Consider the following 20,635-nt stretch of genomic DNA (forward strand, 5'->3'; position numbering starts at 1 on the left):
GACCAATGGAGGGCCTTAAGTTATAATATCTTTTAAATTTCTTGACATACCAGTACTGTTCAAAAGTCTTAGGGATATATACAGTATATAGTTAGGGTGCCTAAGACTTCTGCACAGAACTGTATTTGTTAATGTGGAGCGGAGAGTGAGTTTGTAAATCTGGCAGGAGCAAAGGATGTTGGGAATGGCAAGGGTGGAGCACTGCATGAGGGGTGTAGGACATGGGGCAGAGAATGAGTGCCAGGGGTGGGAAGTGACATGGGTGCAAAAGCACCAAACCATGAGACAGCAGACAAAGTCATTTGATTCTAAACAATTGGTTTATTGATCATTTTATAATGTCTCTCTGGTGCTTCCCACTCCCTCGCCTCTCCCTTCCCCTTCTTCCAGCTACGATTCCACTCTCCATTATCCTTTCCCATTCTAAGTTCACAATAGAGACCCACATCAGAATCAGGTTCCTCATCAATTACATATGTCATGAAATCTGTTTTTTTTGTGGCAGCAGTATAGTGCAATACATAAAATTACTACAGTATGGTATAAAAATCATAGGCACCCTGGCTATATATTTAGTCTTGGACTTTTGCACAGTGCTGTATGTTAGTGATAGTAAACATGAGTCTGATCCTAAGGTACCGTGTTTTTATGTATTCTGCAATGTAAGTTGGCATGTTCCATTGACTTTATTAGGATTGATTCTGCCCAACCATAGCTAACATACTCATCAGGCTTTATCTCTTAGGAGTGATAATGCAGAGATCCGATGAATGACAGGGTGGAGATACACCTCTATCAAATCAGTTGTAAAGCACGCCTTCCCTCCGCTAGCCATTCTTGGGCAAGGTGTAGCATTAGCTCCCCCCACCAGGGTCACGTGAAGCCATGGGAGCAGATAGTGGATTTCACAAATCCTGGTTATGTGATCACTGACACCAGGCAGACAATCTCTGAAGGGTATTGATAATGGCTGGGGTCACCCATCTTGTAAAGACACTGCCCTGAACAGGGATCCGAATCTTTTTTTATGCCATGGACCAATACCATTAAGCAAGGGGTCTGTGGACAACAGGTTGGGAACCCCTGGCCCAGAAGAAGGAAATAGCAAACCACTTCTATAGAAAAATATGCCAAGAACAATCATGGTTATGGGACCATGATCGCTTATGTCATACAACACAGCACAATATGATAATGATGAATGCGGTGAACAAAAAAAGTCCATGTTCTTGAATGTCAAACTTTTGGACTTATCATTAAAGCAAACACCAGCACAAATAAATGACTATACAAAAAATAAAACTGATGATGGAGTGGATATTGATTCCCCTGTATTGGGCATTCCTTTGGATCTGGACAGGATTGTCATTTTAGCTCCTTGTGAATGACAGAAGTTTGAATTGCGCACAGAGTGAGACACCCGGCACTGTTGAAAACGAAGTGTTGGTGCACATGGCTGCTTTGACTCTCGTGCAAGGCAGTCACTTATCATGGCGACATAGTAGCAAAGTGTCTGGCGTAATGCTGGTACAGTGGCAGTGACCGGTGATCAATTCCACCACCATCTGTACGGAGTTTGTACGTTCTCTGTGTGGGCGTTCCAATTTCCTCATGCATTCCAAAAAACATACAGATTAGGGTTAGTAAATTGTGGGTTTGCTTTGTTGGTGCCAGAAGTGCAGCAACACTTGTAGACTGGCCCCAGTACATCCAAGGACTGTTGGTCATTGGCACAAACAACACAATTCACTCTAACTTTCTATGTGACAAATAAAGCTCAGCATTAAAGAAACCTTTGGAACGCTCTTGACTGATTACAAGCTCTAGACACCATTTTCCAAAGAATAGACCATTAGAATCTATGATACGATAGGGAGTTGCTTACCAAATTACCAGTCATTAGATTATACTGCTTAGTATACTACATAGTATGCTATGAGAATTAATTTTATTTAAAAAGCTGTCAGTAAGTAAAGCCATGGGCTTACCTCCAGAATGACAAAGCCAGTAACCTTGCTTCGGGATGCATCTTGCACCTAAGTACCATTTGACAGAGATAACAAGACGTTTCAGAATCAGAATCAGGTTTAATTACAACGGCATATGTTGTGAAATCTATTGTTTTTATAGCAGCAATACAATGCAATATATAATAATAGAGTTAAAAAGCTTTGCATTACAGTAAGTATATACACAGTAATTTAATTAAATAAGTAGTGTAAAAATAAAAATTTTAAATAGTAGTGAGGTAGTGTTCAAGGCTTCAGTGTCCATTCAGAAATCACGTGACAGCGGGGATGAAGCTGTTCCTGAATCATTGAGTGTGTGCCTTTAGGCTCCTGTACCTCCTTCCTGATGGTAGCAATGAGAACAGGGCATGTGCTGGGTGATGGGGGTTCTTAATGATGGACGGCACCTATTTGGGTCCTTAATAGTGGATGGTCCTTGAATGGATGGTCCTGTATTCAACAGAGACTAGTGTCCATGATGGATCTGACTAATTTTACAAATCTCTGCAGCTTACTTCAATCCTGTGTAGTACCCACTTCTGCCATACCAGACATGATGTGGCCACTGAGAACTTGGAAAATGACAGTATAATACAGGGCTTTGGCCCATGATGTTATACTAATCTTTCAACCTGCTCTAAGGTCAACCCAATGCTTCCCTTTCATATTGTGCTTAATTTTTCTATCATCCATGTGCATATCTAAGAGTCTCTTAAGTGTCTCTAATATTGCTGCCTCTACCAAGTTCCACACACTCATCACTCTCTGTGTAAACGATATCCACCTTATACATCCCTCCAATCATCTTAAATTCCTATTAGATTCCTTTTTCTCCAGCCTTTTACCTTTCCTACCAACTTGGCTTCACCTATCACCTTCCAGCTAGCCTACTTCACCTTTCCCACCTTTTTATTCTGGCATCTTCCCCCTTCCTTATGAGTCCTGAAAAACGGTCTCAGTCCGAAACACCGACTATCTATTCATTTATATACAGTAGATGATGTCTGACCTCCAGTAGTTTGTGTGTGTTGCTTGGATTTCTAGCATCCGCAAACTGTCTCATGTTTACATTAAAATTGTGCCCTCTGGTATTAGCCATTTAGTAGTAATAATAATAATAATAATAAGTACTTTATTGATCCTGAGTGGAAAAATCTTTTGTTAGAGCAGCAACATTTAAAAACACACTTAGCAATGTGCAGGCTTAACTAATAATAAGTACTGAATAATAATTTACCAATGTGCAATTACAATGTACGAAGTAGAAAAAACAGACTATTGTACTATGATGTGTGTTCTCCTGTTACACAGAGATGAACTGTTGTACATGCTTATTGCATTTGGTAGGAAAGATTTTCTGTAACAATCCTTGTGACAGTGGAGCTGAATGAGTCTGTTCAAAAGGGTGCTCTGCTGCTTATTCACTAGGTCATGGAGAGGATGTTCCAGATTGTCCATAAAGGATAACAGTTTGTTTTGTGATCTCCTCTCCACCACAAACTCAAAGGAGTCCTGCTGATAGCCAAAGACGGATCCAGCCTTTTTGATGAGTTTATTTGTCTTTTTGCATCAACAGCACCAATGCTGCTCCCCCAACATGAAGCTGCAAAGAAGCAGCACTCGCTACAACAGACTGGTAAAGGATCTTTAACATCATGCTGCACACTTTGAAGGATCTCATCTTTCTTAGAAATTAAAGTCTGTTTGTCCCCTTCTTGTAAACAGCCTTGGTGTTGGTTTTCCTGTCAACTCTGTTGTCAAGTTGAACACCCAAGTATTTGTACTCCTCCACCACGGAAACCCCTTCTCCCAGAATGTATACAGCACTCATCATAGTCCTCTTCCTCCTAAAATGAATCACCATCTCCCTGGTTTTGGCTAAATTCAGGAGCAGGTGATTCCTCCTGTACCACTCCACAAACTTGCCCATCAGTCCTCTGTACTCTGACTCCTGCCCTTCTCTGATACACCCAAACACTGCAGAGTCATCAGAAAACTTCTGCAAGTGACAAGACTCAGATTTGTACTGAGAGTCTGGGGTGTGCAGTGTGAACAGACACAGAGTTGGGACAGTCCCTTGTGGTGCTCCAGTGCCAGCTATCACCAATTCAGACAGAGAAATACCCAGCCATACAAGCTGGGCTCTATCTGCCAGGTAGGCAATAATCCAGGGGACAGTTCATTTGTGTACACCCATCCTTTGCAGCTTCTCATTCAGAAGTGGCTGAATTGTACTGAACGCACTAGAGAAATCAAAAAATGTGATTCTCACAATGCCACCAGCATCATCCAGGTGGAAGTGAGCTCTTTGCAATGGGTAGATGGTGACATCGTCTTCTCCCACATGAGGTTGGTAGGCAAACTGTAGAGAGTCCAATGAAGATCTCACCAGCAATCCCAGGTAAATCAGGACTAGCCTCTGCAGCACCTTCATCACAAGAGATTGAAGACAATTGGTCTGCAGTCATTAAGTTCAGATGAAGTTTCCTTCTTCAGTACAGGAACCAAGCAAGAAGTATCCATAGCACTGGTATCTTTTCCTGGCTCAGACACCGATTCTAAAGGTGCTACAAAATACCAGCCAGCTGGCTCGCACAGGCCTTCTGTATCCTGGGGCTGATCCCGTCTGGTCCAGCAGCCTTGCCTTGATGTGATCTCTCCAGCTGTACTAACCTGACCTGCAGTCACAGTCCGGAGGGAGAGGGTGGTCATCCACATGGAGGCAGGATACTCCAAAGTTGGGGTTTGGAACATAAGCACTCACATGAGGGGAGGGAGGAATGGAGGGAGCAGGCCTCAGGGGCAGAGAGGATGTGAGGTTTGGGCAAGTGGGGGGGGGGGGGGGAACAGCGGGAGGTCCTGTGCTGAACCTGTTCAATTCGTCGTCCCTATCCAGGCAGCCCTCAATCTTTCTTTCCTTAATCTTGAAGCCAGTGATCTGCTTCATACTCAGTCACACGTCCCTTATGCTAGAGCTCGTACTCCAGCTTCCTCCTGTAGGAGTCTTTGCACTCCCTCAGCTTTCCATCCCGAGGAAACATCTCTGACTATCCATTTGCTCTATTCCTCTGATCACCTTGTAACATTATGGGTTGTAATACATAGTATACGACTTGATGTTCTATGAGAATGCATTTTATTAAAAAGTGATTGATTAATAAAACCATGGGCTTACACCTGGGATGGCAAAGCCAGTTTTAGATTCATCTTGCATCTGAAGTACTAGAGAACAGAAATACCCAGGATATTCAGGCAGGTAGAGCTTGGTTCATCATGTACTGAAGGGGTTCTGGTTGCTTACTGTATACACTATCAATGGGAACTGGCTGCTCTCATGGCGGCCTGCTCAGAGCTTCTCAACTCTACCACCAATGCAGCGCAGCCTTGACACTCCACAACATTGATCCACGAACACAACGTGGCCCAGCAACAGAGGACCACAACTACCTGCTCTCCCTCTTCCCTGATCCCTGTTTGCCCCCATCCTAATTTTCACTGTCCCAATCGTCCTACGAGAAAGCCTAGGCACTTATCCACACCTTCCCAGTTACCATTCCTTCCATCTTGTCAACTTCCAGCTACCCATGTCCATAAGAATTTGACCATTCAGCCCATTGAGTCTGCTCCGCCATTTAATCATGGCTGATTTAATATCACCCTCAACCCCATCCTCCTCCCTTCTCCACGTAACCTTTGTCACTATTACTGTTGAAGTCCCTGTCAACCTCCGCTTTAAATATACCCAATGGCTCGGCCTCCACAGCTGTCTGTGGCAGTGAATTCCACAGATTCACCACACTTTGGTTAAACAAGTTCTTCCTCATCTCTGTTCTAAATAGATGTCCCTCCATTTTGAAGTTGTGCCCTCTAGTCCAAGACTCCCCCACTGAGGAAAACTTCCTCACCACATCCACTCTATCTAAGCTTTTTGATATTCAGTAAGTTTCATTCTTCTAAATTCCAGTGAGTACAGGCCCAGAGCTATCAAACACTCCTCATATGTTAACCCTTTCATTTCCCGGATAATTTTTGTGAACTTCCTTTAACCCTCTCCAATGCCAGCACATCTTTTCTTAGATGCCTTATAAAGCCTGCCATTACATCCTCACTTTTGTATTCTAGTCCTCTCAAAATTAACGCGATCATTGCTTTGGTCTTTCCTACCACCCACTCAACCTGCAAATTAACCTTTAGAATATTGTGCAAGTCCCTTTAGACCTCCAATTTCTGAATTTTCTCCATTTACAATTGTGTATATTGCAAGATGGAAATTTGCATCATCAGGCCTTCAAAACAAATAATTGTGAGTCTGTCACACATAATCCATTAAAACTCTTTTACCAAGGATTGAACATTTTTGAGCTGCCATAATGGAAAACAATGAGTTTCCTGCTTTATAACTAACTATTAAATGTTTCAAATCATCACAAGGACATTTCCAGTTAGAAGCACGGTATCTTCCATAAGACTCCCACTGGCAGTTTAGGCCCAAACATCTCTGTACCATTATCAGCTCGTTTGGAGTTTCCATTTTAAGATGGCACTGCTGAAGCTCAGCGACTACTTACCAGAAGCAAACAAGAAAACTAATAACAATGTTATTAATCACATTTTTCCGGTAAGTAATCACTGAAATCGATAGCCTGTAACTTCCCTTTCGGAGTTGAGCTTTTGAACTGCCTGTACGACCTGGCATTGTTGTGGTGCGAACTGAAATCTCGGCATGTACGGGCCGAATTGAGGCGGCTTGGGCCAAGCACAGAGGCAGGGATTGAGCCAGTGTTTGGTCTTTGCTGCAGCAGACTTGGAGGCGATTCAATGTGGCAGAACCGAGGCGAGGAGAGTAGAGCCCAGGCCCGAGAGCAAGGAAAGACCCAAGGCTTGATCGATTTAAGCAGCGGGCCAGGTTGAGAAGGTCAGGGTGTCGAGGCCAGAAGCGAGGGATGAACCAGTTCAACTCACTGCTCTGTGTGGCTTATTCATCATCGTGCTGAACTGTGTCTGTAGACTGCAGTTAACGGACTTCTGAACTGGCTGGCTGCTGGCTTCATGACTATGGACTCACTTTTATGAACTTCAGTTCTGAATGCCTTTTGCTTACTTTTACTGTTTGCATCATTTGTTTTATTTTCTTTGCACGTTGGGTGTTTGACGGTCTTCTTTTGTTTCAATGGGTTCAATTGGGTTTCTTTCTTTGTGGCTGCCTGTAAGGAGACAAATCTCAATGTTGTGTATAGTGTACGTACTTTGATAATGTACTTTGAACTTTGGAATCGTGAAATAGCAGAGATAAGACTCCATAGATACTGTATCCTCTGTTACTGATCACTGATCATCAGACAATGTGAGAATACTGTCTGTCATCCAACAGTGTGAGTGAAGAAACAAAGAAAAAGTTCAGCAACTGTTGCTTCTTTCAACCGTGCACAATTTATTCTGAGCTGCTCGCTGAGCAATGAGCAAATGCATTCAGATTCAGATTTATTTGTCACATGTAGGTCAAAACATTCGGTGAAATGTATCATTTGCAATTAGCTACCAACACACCCAAGGACGTGCTGGATGCAGTCGACAAGTGTCACCACATATTCTGTTGCCAACATAGCATTCCCATTAGGCTCAGCAGTACCACACTGAACACAAAAAGCCACAAAGAACAACAGCAAAACAGGCCCTGTTCCTCCCATCCACACACGTACATAGTCCACTAATCCCAGCACAGACCAAGCTTGGCCTCCAGCCTCCAGTGGACTCATGGATTCACAAATATTGGGCCTTCGAATTCCCCAGTGGACTTGCAGAAATTCCCAGACTTAGTCCACCACTTCTCAACTTCCGACCAACCTCCGTGTTTCAATCAGGACTCAAAGTTCAAAGTAAATTTATTATCAAAGTACATATATATCAACATCTACAACCCTGAGATTTATTTTCTTGCAGGCATTCTCAATATAGAATAATTCTCCATAGAATAACACCCATAACAGAATCAATGAAAGACCTCACCAAACTGGGCATGTGATCAGTGTGCACTAGCTGTGCAAATACAAACAGAATGTAATAATAAATAAACAATAAATATCAAGTACATGAGATGAAGAATCCTTCAAAGTGAGTCCATAGGTTGTGGGAACATTTCAGTGATGGGGCAAGAAAGCTTGAGAGAAGTTATCCCCTTTGGCCCAAGAGCTTGATGGTTGAGGGGTAATAACTGCTCCTCAACCTGGCGGTGAGGGTCCTGAGGCTCTTCTAACTTCTTTCTGAAGGCAGCAGTGAGAAAAGAGCATGTCTTGGGTAGTGGGGGTCCCTGATGATGGATGCTGCTTTCCTGCGACAGTATTTCATGTAGATGTGCTCAGTGGTGGGGAGGGCTTTACCTACGATGGACTGGGCAGTACTTCTTGCGGACTTTTCCATTCAAGGGCATTGGCACTTCCATACCAGGCTGCAATGCAGCCAATCTATATACTGCACATATACTGTATAGAAGTATGTCAAAGTTTTAAAAGCCATGCTGAATCTTTGCAAACTTTTAAGGAAGTAGAGGCACCAGCGTGCTTTCTTCATAATTGTACTTACATGCTGGGCCTAGGACATCTCCATGAAATAATAACTCTGAGGAATTTAAAGTTGCTCACCCTCTCCACCTCTGAAACTCCTGAATTCAATAAAAAATCTCCCTGGTCTTGCTGACATTGAGTAAGAGGTTGTTGTTATGGCACCACTCCCTCCTATATGTTGAGTCATCACCACCTTCGATTTGGCCTACGACAGTGGTGTTACCAATGACAACAAGTGATACCAAAATAATTACAGCACAGAATACTTTACCAGATGTTTATGATAACACTTAACAAGTTTCTGTGGGACATATCTGTAATCTACTGGTATTGCTTTATCACCTGAAAGGGCATCGAGTTATAAACAACACTTATAAAACAAGTAGCATCTATGGAAAAGAGTAAACAGTCCACTTTTCCACAGATGTTGCCTGGCCTGCTGAGTTCCTCTAGCATTTTGTGTGTGTTGCTTGGATTTCCAGCTTCTGCAGATTTTCTCATCTTTAAAATATATGCATTTCATCTCTACATAAAACAGAATTCAGTTAAAGTAATTGCTGTTTTCTGCATTCTGGCAGTCTTTCTTTCGCTGTGCAGAAAAGAGTAAGATAGACTCAGTGGCCATTTTATTAAGTACACCTGTGCACCTGCTCATTCATGCAAATATCTAATCAGCCAATCATACAGCAGCAACTCAATGCATAAAAACATGCAGGCATGGTCCAGTGATTCAGCTGTTGTTCAAACCAAACATCAGAATGCAGATGCAATGTGATATAAGTGACATTGACCATGGAATGATTGTTGGTGCCAGACAGGGTGGTTTGAGTATCTCAGAAACTGCTGATACTCTAGGATTTTCATAAACAACAGTCTCTATAAAATTGAAGAGGATGGTGCTAAATGCAAAAAAAATATATAATTTGACGGCTGTAGCACCAGTAGACTGCCTGAGAACGCCGACCCCAGGCCGGCGGAGGCCTCTGAATCGGTCCCCATGTGGACTTCCGCCAGTGGGAATTCGTCCAAAAAAATGAGTGGCAGTTCCATGGAAGAAAAATGCCCTGTTAATAAGAGAAGTCAGAAGCAAATAACCAGACTTGTTCGAACTGACAGGAAGGTGACAAAACTCAAATAACCATGTGTTACAGCAATGGTGTGCAGAACAGCATCTCTGGATGCACAACATGTCAAACCTTGAAGTGGATGGGGTACAGCAGCAGAAGGCCATGAACAGATAGAAATGAACTCAGTGGCTACATTATTAGCTACAGGAGATGCCTAATAGCGTGAACAATGAGTATATATGCATTGTGTCTGCATGAAAAGCAGAATTCGACAAAAGCAATTGTTGTCTGTATCACACGCATAGTGCTAGAGAAACTCAGCAGGCCAGGAAAAGAATACAGTCGACATTTCAGGCTGAGACCCTTCATCAGAACTGAAGAGAAAAAGCTGAGGAGTAGATTTAAAAGGTGGGGGGGGGGGGAAGAAAAAGAAACACAAAGTGATAGGTGAAACCTGAAGGGGGAGGGATGCAATAAAGAGCTGGGAAGTTGATTGGTGTAAGAGACACAGGGCTGGAGAAGGGGGAGTCTGATAGATGAGAACAGAAGACCATGGAAGAAAGGAAAGGTAGTAGAAGCACCAGAGAGAGGCAATGGGCAGGCAAGGAGATAAGGTGATAACTCAGTCTGTTGGAGTAATATACTGTGTCTGGTGCTCCCTGTGTTGCCTCCTGTATATCAGTGAGACCCGACATAGATTGGGAGACTGCTTCACTGAGCACCTACGCTCCACCAGAAAAAGCAGGATCTCACAGTGGCCACCCATTTTAATTCCATTTCCTATTCCCACAAGTTAATCCATACCTCCTCTACTGTTATGATGAGGCCACATTTAGGTTGGAGGAACAACACCTTGTATCCCGTCTGGGTAGCCTCCAACTTGATGGCATGAACATCAATTTCCCAAACTTCCAGTAATGTCCCCCTTCCCCATCCCCTTTCACCTCTCTCACCTTAGCTCCTTGCCCACCCCCCACCCATAGCCTCCCTCTAGTGCTCCTCTCCCCTTTTCTTTCTTCCATGGCCTTCTGTCCTCCTCTATCAGACTCCCACTTCTTCTGCCCTGTCCATAGCTGTTCTCTGGCCTGCTGAGTTCCTCCAGAATTTTGTGTGTGTTGCTTGGATTTACAGCATCTGTAGATATTTTCTTAGTTGTTGTCTGTATTTTGGCTGTATTTCCTTCATTATGCAGAAAGAATTTTCTATATTTTCCTTCTTGCTACTTCATCATTCAACCTCACCAGTCAGGATGTGATAGAAATTCATAGTACCTCAGCATGGCCTTATGTGCTTAGATCTTCCTTTGATCTTCCTTCCAATGAAATGAATAGAACAAGACTCCAATAATTCTTCCCTACCAGATTTCACTGCCTGGGTTACATCTGCTGAAGACTATAAACACATAAATCTATCCAGACATCAAGAAAACTCAATAAACTGTGTCTGTGGTATCCTTTGTTCCTGAGTGGAATTTTTTTTATGTGGGATTAAAACTGGGGTTTTGGTTTATCTGAAAATGATTCAATTTTTCACGACTACCAGTCACATGGAATTCTGAACTTGGCACAGTCCTAAAAGAGATGTACATATACTCTGTATAAATGTCTAAATATTTTTCCTAAATTTTATAAATTGTAATTAACCAAGTATACAGAGCACTGTCCTGGTTACAATTAACAATGGAAATTGCAAGAGTCACTCAAAGGTTCTATTGTTGTTGGATATCAAACAGAAATATGATCTCTGTGTACTTCAGTTTGTGGCTGTGCAGCTGGAATTTTCTTTTTTTATAATATTAATGTTAATATAATTTTGAAATTATGCTAATATAATTGTGAAAATATGGAATTAATTATGAATATAATCCATATATGTTCTAAATACTAAACATACCACAACTTTTACTTTGAAACATTTTGGAGTTTCAACATGTTTACATTGTCAAAGTTACTTTATAAATTGTAACAATAAGCACAGAATGGAAGTCAGTAGCTGATTGTTATTAAACCACTGGCCCGTTGAATGCCAGCAATGTCTAGTCAATATTCATAGTATGCCTATTACAAAAACAAATCTTTAAAGTGCTGCTCAGTTTTCAGGCCATGCAAAAATTTATTGCTCAGTGCAAAGATTGGTCCACACAGCTGTAAAAAAAAATAGAGGGAACACTGATTCTGTTATACTATGAAGATAAACAATTTTTATCCATTTGTCTTTAATTTCCTTCTACATTAACTTCACTTTTCTACACATCAGGACATGCAGCACATCACTAGACACTGGCAGGCAACAAGAGAAAGTCCCTGTTGTGCCCACTATTTGCGTCCTGCCAGTCAGCCAATCTTCTATCCATGCTAGTATCTTACCTGTAATACCATCAGATCTTATCTTGTGAAGCCCCATCATGTGTGGCACCTTGTCAAAGGCTTTCTGAAAATCCAAGTGAGCAATATCAACTGACTCTACTTTGTCTACCCTGCACTTTAATTCCTCAAAGAATTCTAACCGATTTGTCAGGTCAGATTTCCTCATAAGGAAGTCAGACTTTGGCCTATTTTATCATGTGCCTCCAAGTGCTCCAAAACCTCATCCTTAACGATGAACTTTAATATTTTCCCATCCACTGAAGTTAGGCTAACTGGTCTATAATTTCATACTACACACACAAAATGCTGGTGGAACGCAGCAGGCCAGGCAGCATCTATAGGAAGAAGCACTGTCGATGTTTCAGGCTGAGACCCTTCGTCAAAAACACATTTTGGGTGTGTTGCTTGTTGAACTTCCAGCATCTGCAGATTTCCTCGTGTTATAATTTCATACTTCTGCCTCTTGCTCTTCTTCAAGAGTGGAGTGACATTTGTAACTTTCCAGTCCTCTGGAACCATTCCAGTCATCCAGAGCTATTCTTGCTTGATATTGGTCATTATTTCTGTCACCTCCATGACCATGCTACCACCAATCACCCTTCCTCACCTTTAAAAGGCATTTGAGTAAGTACATGAGAGGGACAGTTCAGAGGAGGCTGGGCCAAGCATGGACAAATAGGACTAGCTTAGATTAGCACCTTGGTCAGCATGGTCAAGTTAGTCCATAGGGTCTTTTTCCATGCTGTTGTATTCTATGACTCTATGACACCCTCTTTTGGTCAGGGTCACTCATGGATGTTGCATCCTAGCTGTGTACGTGATACACAAATCAGTACCCAAACTAGGGCAGCACGATATGAAGAGCAAACTGTTGCCAATGCAATAGGCTCCCCTTCACCATGCAGCTTATGAATCCAAAGGAATGGCAGAGTCTGATACTAGAGGCATGACAGGAGTTGTCAGTCGACGTTGAACTGAATGTTGGACTGCCTTAGGGACTTCAGCTCTGGATTTTTCCACAGGGTTTACTCCTAAAGCCTTCTCCATTAGTGGGAAATGGAGGATTATGCAAAAGGGATGTGTTAGATGGATCTTAGATCCTACAGGTCCTCATCAGACATTAGGTAGAAGCAATTATTCTTCTTGGTTCATCTTCAATTCTTCTGGACCCACTGAAGGTTTTGCTGTTGAATGCCGGGCAGGAGCTAGTGTTCAACATTGTACAATGGAACTTGAACCTACCTTATTTGACTGTCAGGTCAGTGATGTGACTTACTGAGCTACTACTGAATTGGCTGCTCATCCTATCTTTTGTTTAGACCCATCTTTGCTTTCTTTTCTCATCCTTTTACCACCAATGAGTTACTAACTGCACTAGGCCTGAGTCGACGTAGTAGTAGTATTATGCCTTGGCGTGGCCAGTAGAGACACTGCCTCACCGTGCCAGAGACATGTGTTCAATTTTGACCTCTGGTTCTGTCTGGGTGGAGTTTTCATGCTCCCTCTGTGATCACATGGCTTTTCTCTGGGTGGCCCAGTTTTCCCCCACACCACAAGGCTGTGTGGGTAGTTAGGTTAACTGGCCACCACAAGTGAGTAGGAGAGTGGTAGAATCTGAGGAGAGGGGTATGAGGGAATTGATAGAATATATGGAGAATGAGATTAATGTAGGACAAGGGTGAATGGGTAGTTGATGGCTGGTTCACACTTGCTGGGCCAGAGAGCCTGTTTCTGTGCAGAATGTTTCTGCCATCTTATTCTGGCTTCTGCCCCCACCCTTTTGCAGCCCTGATGAAGGGTCTCAGACTGAAAAAGTGACTGTTTATTCCCCTCCAAGTTTGCTGCCTGATTTGCAGAGTCCCTCCAGCATTTTGTGTGTGTTGCTTTGGATTTCCAGCATTTGCAGAATCTCTTCTGTTCAGCATCTGTAGCCTCCTGTATGATAAGCCTGGCTCTGATATGGGTCTCTTTTGTGGACTGAGAGTGCGAAGGGGGCAGAGAAAGAGGAATCATGGTTGGTTAAAGGGGAAGGGAGAGGGCAGAGAATGCGAAGCACCAGAGAGACGTTCTGTAATGATCAAGAAACCAATTGTTTGGAATTAAGTTACCTTGCCTGGTGTCTCAGGGCTGGGTGTATCTGCAGCTGCGTCACTGCCCCCCCCCCCGCTCTTACAGTCCTTCTCTGCCACCTGTCCCACACCCCTCCCAGAACATTCCATCCTCACCATTCCCAACATCCTTTGCTCTCACCAGATTTACAAACTCTCTCTCCTTTCCACGTGAGCAAATAGAGCACTGTGCAAAAGTCCTAGGAACCCTAGTTTTTTATCGCTCTATCCATTTATAGCCTGTATTCTATACCCTAGTGCATCAGTATTATTTTTCAGCACCACCAAAATAAAAAACAAAACTGCTGAATCAGAAAAACAGCAGACTTGCTAATTAATTAACCACTGACTGTTTATTAAACACTAAATTTTAAAAGACAATCTTTTGCTCGCTTTGCTGTGACTCTTTTAGCTGGCCAGTACCTGAAGTCCGATACCGTGATGGAAGCTGATACCTGTTCCACGACCTGTGAGGAGTTCCAGCAGATAAAGCAAACAGTTCTACAGCTAAAGCAAAAGGTAAGGGGATTAATTTGCATCAAGTCTTCTTCCCTTGAGACACTTACTTCCAATGGTAAACGTTGTTAATCATAAGGTTATTCAATTGATTGGTTGTGCATTGTATCCACGATGACAGTTTTGAAGCCTGTGTGGGAGAGCTTTTAAAGTGGGGAAGCCATTACACAGGGGCAATTCCACTCTCTCAACCTTGAAAGTCCAAGTCCAGTTTTACAAGTAGTCATCACAAATGATGTAACCCACCTTTATATCCTTCCAGACTAATGCTGCTATGACTGCTCTTCATGTCAGAATAGTTGACTGAATGTGGTAACGGCCCCATTAGAGTCAGTTTTTCTGAGAGTTACCACTTTATGAAGAGAAATATATTTCAATTGTAGAAAAAATATTGCAGAGAAATTGTATGATTTTTAAAGAAATGATTACATCAAAGAATGTACAGAATCTGGTACATGGATGAAAGAAAAATGGAGGGCGATGTAGAGGGAACAGTTAGATTGACCTTGGAGGAGGTTAATGTGTTAGTACAACATTGTGGGCCAAAGGGCCTGTACTATGCTGTATTGTTCTGTTCTATACAGCATTATTTACTTACTGTCCTTAACACCATGGCATTTAGGACAGCAGTGAAGGTCCTTCATCTCTGTCTGTCCTTGGCCACTCAGATGTAGAAGGATTCTTCAGTGCTATTTCCCTAACTATTTTACCAATCAGTGATGTTAGCGCTGAGCTGAACCTCCATACCTGGAGGACCTGTGGACTACTCGTTGTCTGACCTTTAAACTTTGACCTGTTTGGCATGGGTGACCCTGTCTAGAGTCAAAGCATAAAGCCCTGACTTCATGCAACATAGCTCTCTGGGTCACTGAGGCACACAAGCCTCCAAACCCTACAATAAGGTTGTGGTCCTCTTGAAGGTTATACAACTCTAACAGCAAATTAATTCATTGATTAACCACAAATTTTATCTTTCTTTTAGATTACTTCACTGCCCAACAATGTTGATGATATTAGTAAACAAAAATCAAACAGCCAGAAGTTATTTTCTTCCAACAGTTACAATTCTGGATTCGTTGGGCTTCCTGGGCCTTCGGGACCAGCAGGTAATAAGGCAAATTTCACACTATAACCTGTGATTCCTTATCTTTTCAACTTCAAATGCCAGGAAAGTAAGTTAAAAATTCAGAAGAATGAAGCAGCAAACAAATTTCAAAGTTTAAAGTAAATTTTATTATCAGAGTACATAAATGTCACTACATACAACCTTGAGATTCATTTTTCTACAGGCATACTTAGCAAATCTATAGAATAGTAATGATAACAGGATCAATGAAAGATTAACCAGAAGACAACAAACTGTGCAAAATGCAAATACAATTAAATAGCATTAAATATTAAGAACATGAAATAACAAGATAAAAAGTCTTTCAAGTGAGATCATTGTTCAAGAGCTTGTTGGTTGAGGGGTAACAATTGTTCTTGAACCATCTGAGGCACCATCAATAACTCTCTGAGACGTGAGACGAGATATAGGCTTTTATTGGCTGGAAGAAAGAACAAGCAGCAATTGACCACCACACTACATCCTGGAGACTGAGGGCAGGGCTCAGGCTCCAATCGTCTTTATACCGGGGTCCGTGGGAGGAGCCACAGGAGCAGTCAGCGGGGGTGGGGGGGGGGCATGTCCAGACAGGTATATGTAGTTCACCACACCATCATTATGTTCCATTGAGGTTTGGGTGAGACTAGGACTACAGGTCATGGGTTAAAGGTGAAAGATGAAATGGTTGAGGGGAATGTATTCACTCAGAATATGTGAGAGTGTGGAGTGAGCTACCAGTGGAAGAGGTGGATTTGGGTTCATTTAAAACTCAGTAGATTGATAGTTCAGCATGGACTAGATGGGCTCAAGCGGCTGTATCTGTCTGAAGTGTTCTAAGACTCTTTGACTCTATTTTGTTCAAAGAGTAATCTCAGTGTGGAATAAACAAAAGAGCCCATTGAAATATTATGAATTAGATTTAAAGGTCAACTAAATGCATTTCTGGGGAGAAATAATGGTTCAGTAGTTCAGTAGCACCATCAACGCGGGTTCCAACGACCATGGACAGTGATTGCGCAACCACCAACTGCGACTCCAGCCTTGAACTCCAGGCCGGGTCTTCACATGCTTCGATTGTGTCTCCCGTCTCCCCTTCCCCCACCACCACTCTGCCATCCCCTCTCCCTCAGATCCCATCGTCAGCTCCTGGGCCCTCAGAGGCTCCATCTTCCTCTCACCCCAACCCTCCCCTCTCCAGTGACACTACCAGCCTCCCTCCCCCCTCTGATCCCATCCCTCATCCATGCCGGTTCTTTACCATTCCCTCCGACCTTCAACTCTCTGAGGCAGAGCGCTCTGTCCTCATTAAAGGCCTCACCCACACCTTCACCCACACCTCAGTGAGTTCTGCGTACGCCATGACACTGAACTCTTCTTCGGTCGGCTCTGTCTCTGAGCGTACTTCTTTGACAAGGACTCTCCTACCCCCACCGATGACCCCTTCTCCCATCTACAACCCTCCTCCTCTTCATGGACGCCCCGCTCTGGTCTTCTACCTGCTCTGGATCTCTTTATTGCTAATTGCCGATGGGACATCAACCGTCTTGACTTCACCACACCCTGTTCCAATTCCAACCTCACTCCTTCCGAACACTCTGCTCTCCGCTCCCTCCGCACCAATCCCAACCTCACTATAAAACCTGCTGATAAGGGGGGAGCTGTTGTTGTCTGGCGTACTGACCTCTACCTGGCCGAGGCACAGTGACAACTCTCTGATACCTCCTCTTATTTACCCCTTGATCATGACCCCACTAAGGAGCACCAGGCCATTGTCTCCAATACCATCACCAACCTTATTAGCTCTGGGGATCTCCCATCCACTGCCACCAACCTCATAGTTCCCACACCCCACACTTCCCGTTTCTACTTCCTACCCAAGATCCACAAACCTGCCTGTCCAGGTAGACCTATTGTCTCAGCATCGCTCCTGCCCCAACTGAACTCATTTCTGCATACCTTGACATTGTCTTATCCCCCCTTGTTCAATCTCTTCCCACCTATGTTCGTAACACTTCTCATACTTTGAATTTTTTCAATGATTTTAAGTTCCCTGGCCCCCTCTGTCTTATTTTCACCATGGATGTCCAGTCCCTATATACCTCCATCCCCCACCGAGATGGTATCGAAGCTCTTCGGGTTTTTTTTGGATTCCAGACCTAACCAATTCCCCTCTACCACCACTCTCCTTTGTCTAGCGGAATTAGTTCATACTCTCAATAATTTCTCCTTTGGCTCCTCCCACTTCCTCCAAACCAAGAGTGTAGCCATTGGCACCCGTATGGATCCCAGTTATGCCTGCCTTTTTGTTGGCTTTGTGGAACAGTCCATGTTCCAAGGCTATACCAGTATCCATCCCCCTCTTTTCCTTCGCTACATCGACGACTGCATTGGTGCTGCCTCTTGCACGCGTGCTGAGCTCGTCGACTTCATTAACTTTGCCTCCAACTTTCACCCTGCCCTCAAATTTACCTGGTCTATTTCCGACACCTCCCTCCCCTTTCTTGATCTTTCTGTCACCATCTCTGGAGATGGCTTATCTACTGATATCTACTATAAGCCTATAGACTCTCACAGCTACCTGGACTATTCCTCTTCCCACCCTGTCTCTTGCAAAAATGCTATCCCCTTCTCACAATTCCTCCGTCTCCGCCACATCTGCTCTCAGGATGAGGCTTTTCATTCCAGGACGAAGGAGATGTCTTCCTTTTTTAAACAAAGGGGCTTCCCTTCGTCCACCATCAACTCTGCTCTCAAATGCATCTCTCCCATTTCCCGCACATCTGCCCTTACCCCATCCACCCGCCACCCCACCCGGGATGGGGTTCCCCTTGTCCTTACCTACCACCCCACCAGCCTCCAGGTCCAACATATAATTCTCCGTAACTTCCACCACCTCCAACGGGATCCCCCTACCAAATACATTTTTCCCTCCCCCCCCACTTCTGCTTTTCACAGGGATCCCTTGACTCCCTTGTTCACTCGTCCCCCCCATCCCTTCCCACCGATCTCCCTCCTGGCACTTAGCCTTGTAAACGGAACAAATGCTACACCTGCTCTTACACTTCCTCCCTCACCACCATTCAGGGCCCCAGACAGTCCTTCCAGGTGAGGCGACACTTCACCTGTGAGTTGGCTGGTTTGGTATACTGCATCCCGTGCTCCTGATGTGGCCTTTTATATATTGCTGAGACCCGACGCAGACTGGGAAACCGTTTCGCTGAACACCTACGCTCGGTCCACCAGAAAAAGCAGGATCTCCCAATGGCCACACATTTTAATTCCACGTCCCACTCCCATTCTGTTATGTCTATCCATGGCCTCCTCTACTGTCAAAATGAATCCAAACTCAGGTTGGAGGAACAACACCTTATATACCGGCTGGGTAGCCTCCAACCTGATGGCATGAACATTGACTTCTCTAACTTCCGTTAATGCCCCCCCTCCACTTCTTACCCCATCCCTGACATATTTAGTTGTTTGCCTGTCCTCCATCTCCCTCTGGTGCTCCCCCCCACTCCTTTCTTTCTCCTGAGGCCTCCCGTCCCATGATCCTTTCCCTTCTCCAGCTCTGTATCACTTTTGCCAATCACCTTTCCAGCTCTTAGCTTCATCCCACCCCCTCCAGTCTTCTCCTATCATTTCGCATTTCCCCCTCCCCCCACTACTTTCAAATCTCTTACTGTCTTTCCTTTCAGTTAGTCCTGACGAAGGGTCTCGGCCCGAAACATCGACAGTGCTTCTCCCTATCGATGCTGCCTGGCCTGCTGTGTTCTACCAGCATTTTGTGTGTGCTGATGGTTCAGTAATGTTGGTTTTTAGAGTAAGAATCAAAGAACGGACACATTGAAAATGACCAAAGGTCCATAATACCATAAGATATAGGAGCAGAATTAGGCCATTCAGCCCATTATGTCTGCTCCATTATTCCATCGCGGCTGATTTTATTATCCCTCTCAACCCTATTCCTCTGCCTTCCCTCTATAACTGTTGATGCTCTTAATAAGTAAAAACCTGTCAACATCCACAATAAATATATCCAATAACTTGGCTTCAGAGCCATCTGTGGCAATGAATTCCACAGATTCAATGCCCTCTAGCTAAAGAAATTCCTCCTCAGCTCTGTTCTAAAGAGATGTCCTTCTATTCTGAGGCTGTGCCCTCTGGTCATGGACTTAGAGTTCAAAGTAAATGTATTATCAAAGTACATATTTGTCATGACACACAACCCTGATATTCATTGTCTTGAGGGCTTACTCAATGAAACCACAGAATAATAACCATAACAGAGTCAATGAAAAACTGTACCAATCTGGCATTCAACCAGTGTCCAAAAGACAACAAACTCTGCAAGAACAATTGGAAAGAATTAATAACAATAAATAAGCAAGCAATAAATATTGAGAACATGAGATGAAGAGGCTTTAAAAGTGAGCCAATAGGTTGTGGGAACATTTCAATGAAGTTGAGTGAAGTCATCCCGCTTGGTTCTAGAGTCTGATTGTCGAGGGGTAATAAATGTTCCTGAACCTGGTGGTGTGAGTTTTGTGGTTCCCCCAGTAAAGGAAGCATCCTCTCCACATCAACTCCAGCAAGACCTCACAATCAACTGTTTTCAGTGAGATTCCACCAACCCACTTCATTCTCTTAAATACCATAAAAATCTCCTCAGATGTTAACCATTTAATTCCCGAGATAGTCTCGTGAATCTTCTCTGGACCTTTTCCATTGTTCTGTTTCTTACTGTTATATTATTACCAATTGACTTTGTAATGATTTTGCAACAACAAACAGAATAATTTCTGGTTATTTAGTGCTTTTATCATAGCTGAATATCCAAAGGCATCTTGGACAGTCAACATCAGGAGTGCATAAAAAGAGCTACCTTTCAGTCAGGTCTGCAGTCC

At 43.5% G+C, this 20,635-nt stretch overlaps 1 protein-coding gene across 1 annotated transcript in view; it reads left to right on the top strand.

The window, feature by feature from the left end:
* The window catches only part of ccbe1 (collagen and calcium binding EGF domains 1), a 392,272-nt gene that overhangs the window by 343,737 nt on the left and 27,900 nt on the right, over window positions 1-20,635 (top strand). The window contains exons 6-7 of the mRNA XM_059989658.1: window positions 14,523-14,629; window positions 15,609-15,732. Of these exons, the coding sequence (XP_059845641.1) occupies window positions 14,523-14,629; window positions 15,609-15,732 (231 nt within the window). The remainder of the gene's footprint in view (window positions 1-14,522; window positions 14,630-15,608; window positions 15,733-20,635) is intronic.

The sequence above is a fragment of the Hypanus sabinus genome, chromosome 14 (assembly GCF_030144855.1).
Source record: "Hypanus sabinus isolate sHypSab1 chromosome 14, sHypSab1.hap1, whole genome shotgun sequence".
NCBI lineage: Eukaryota > Metazoa > Chordata > Chondrichthyes > Myliobatiformes > Dasyatidae > Hypanus > Hypanus sabinus.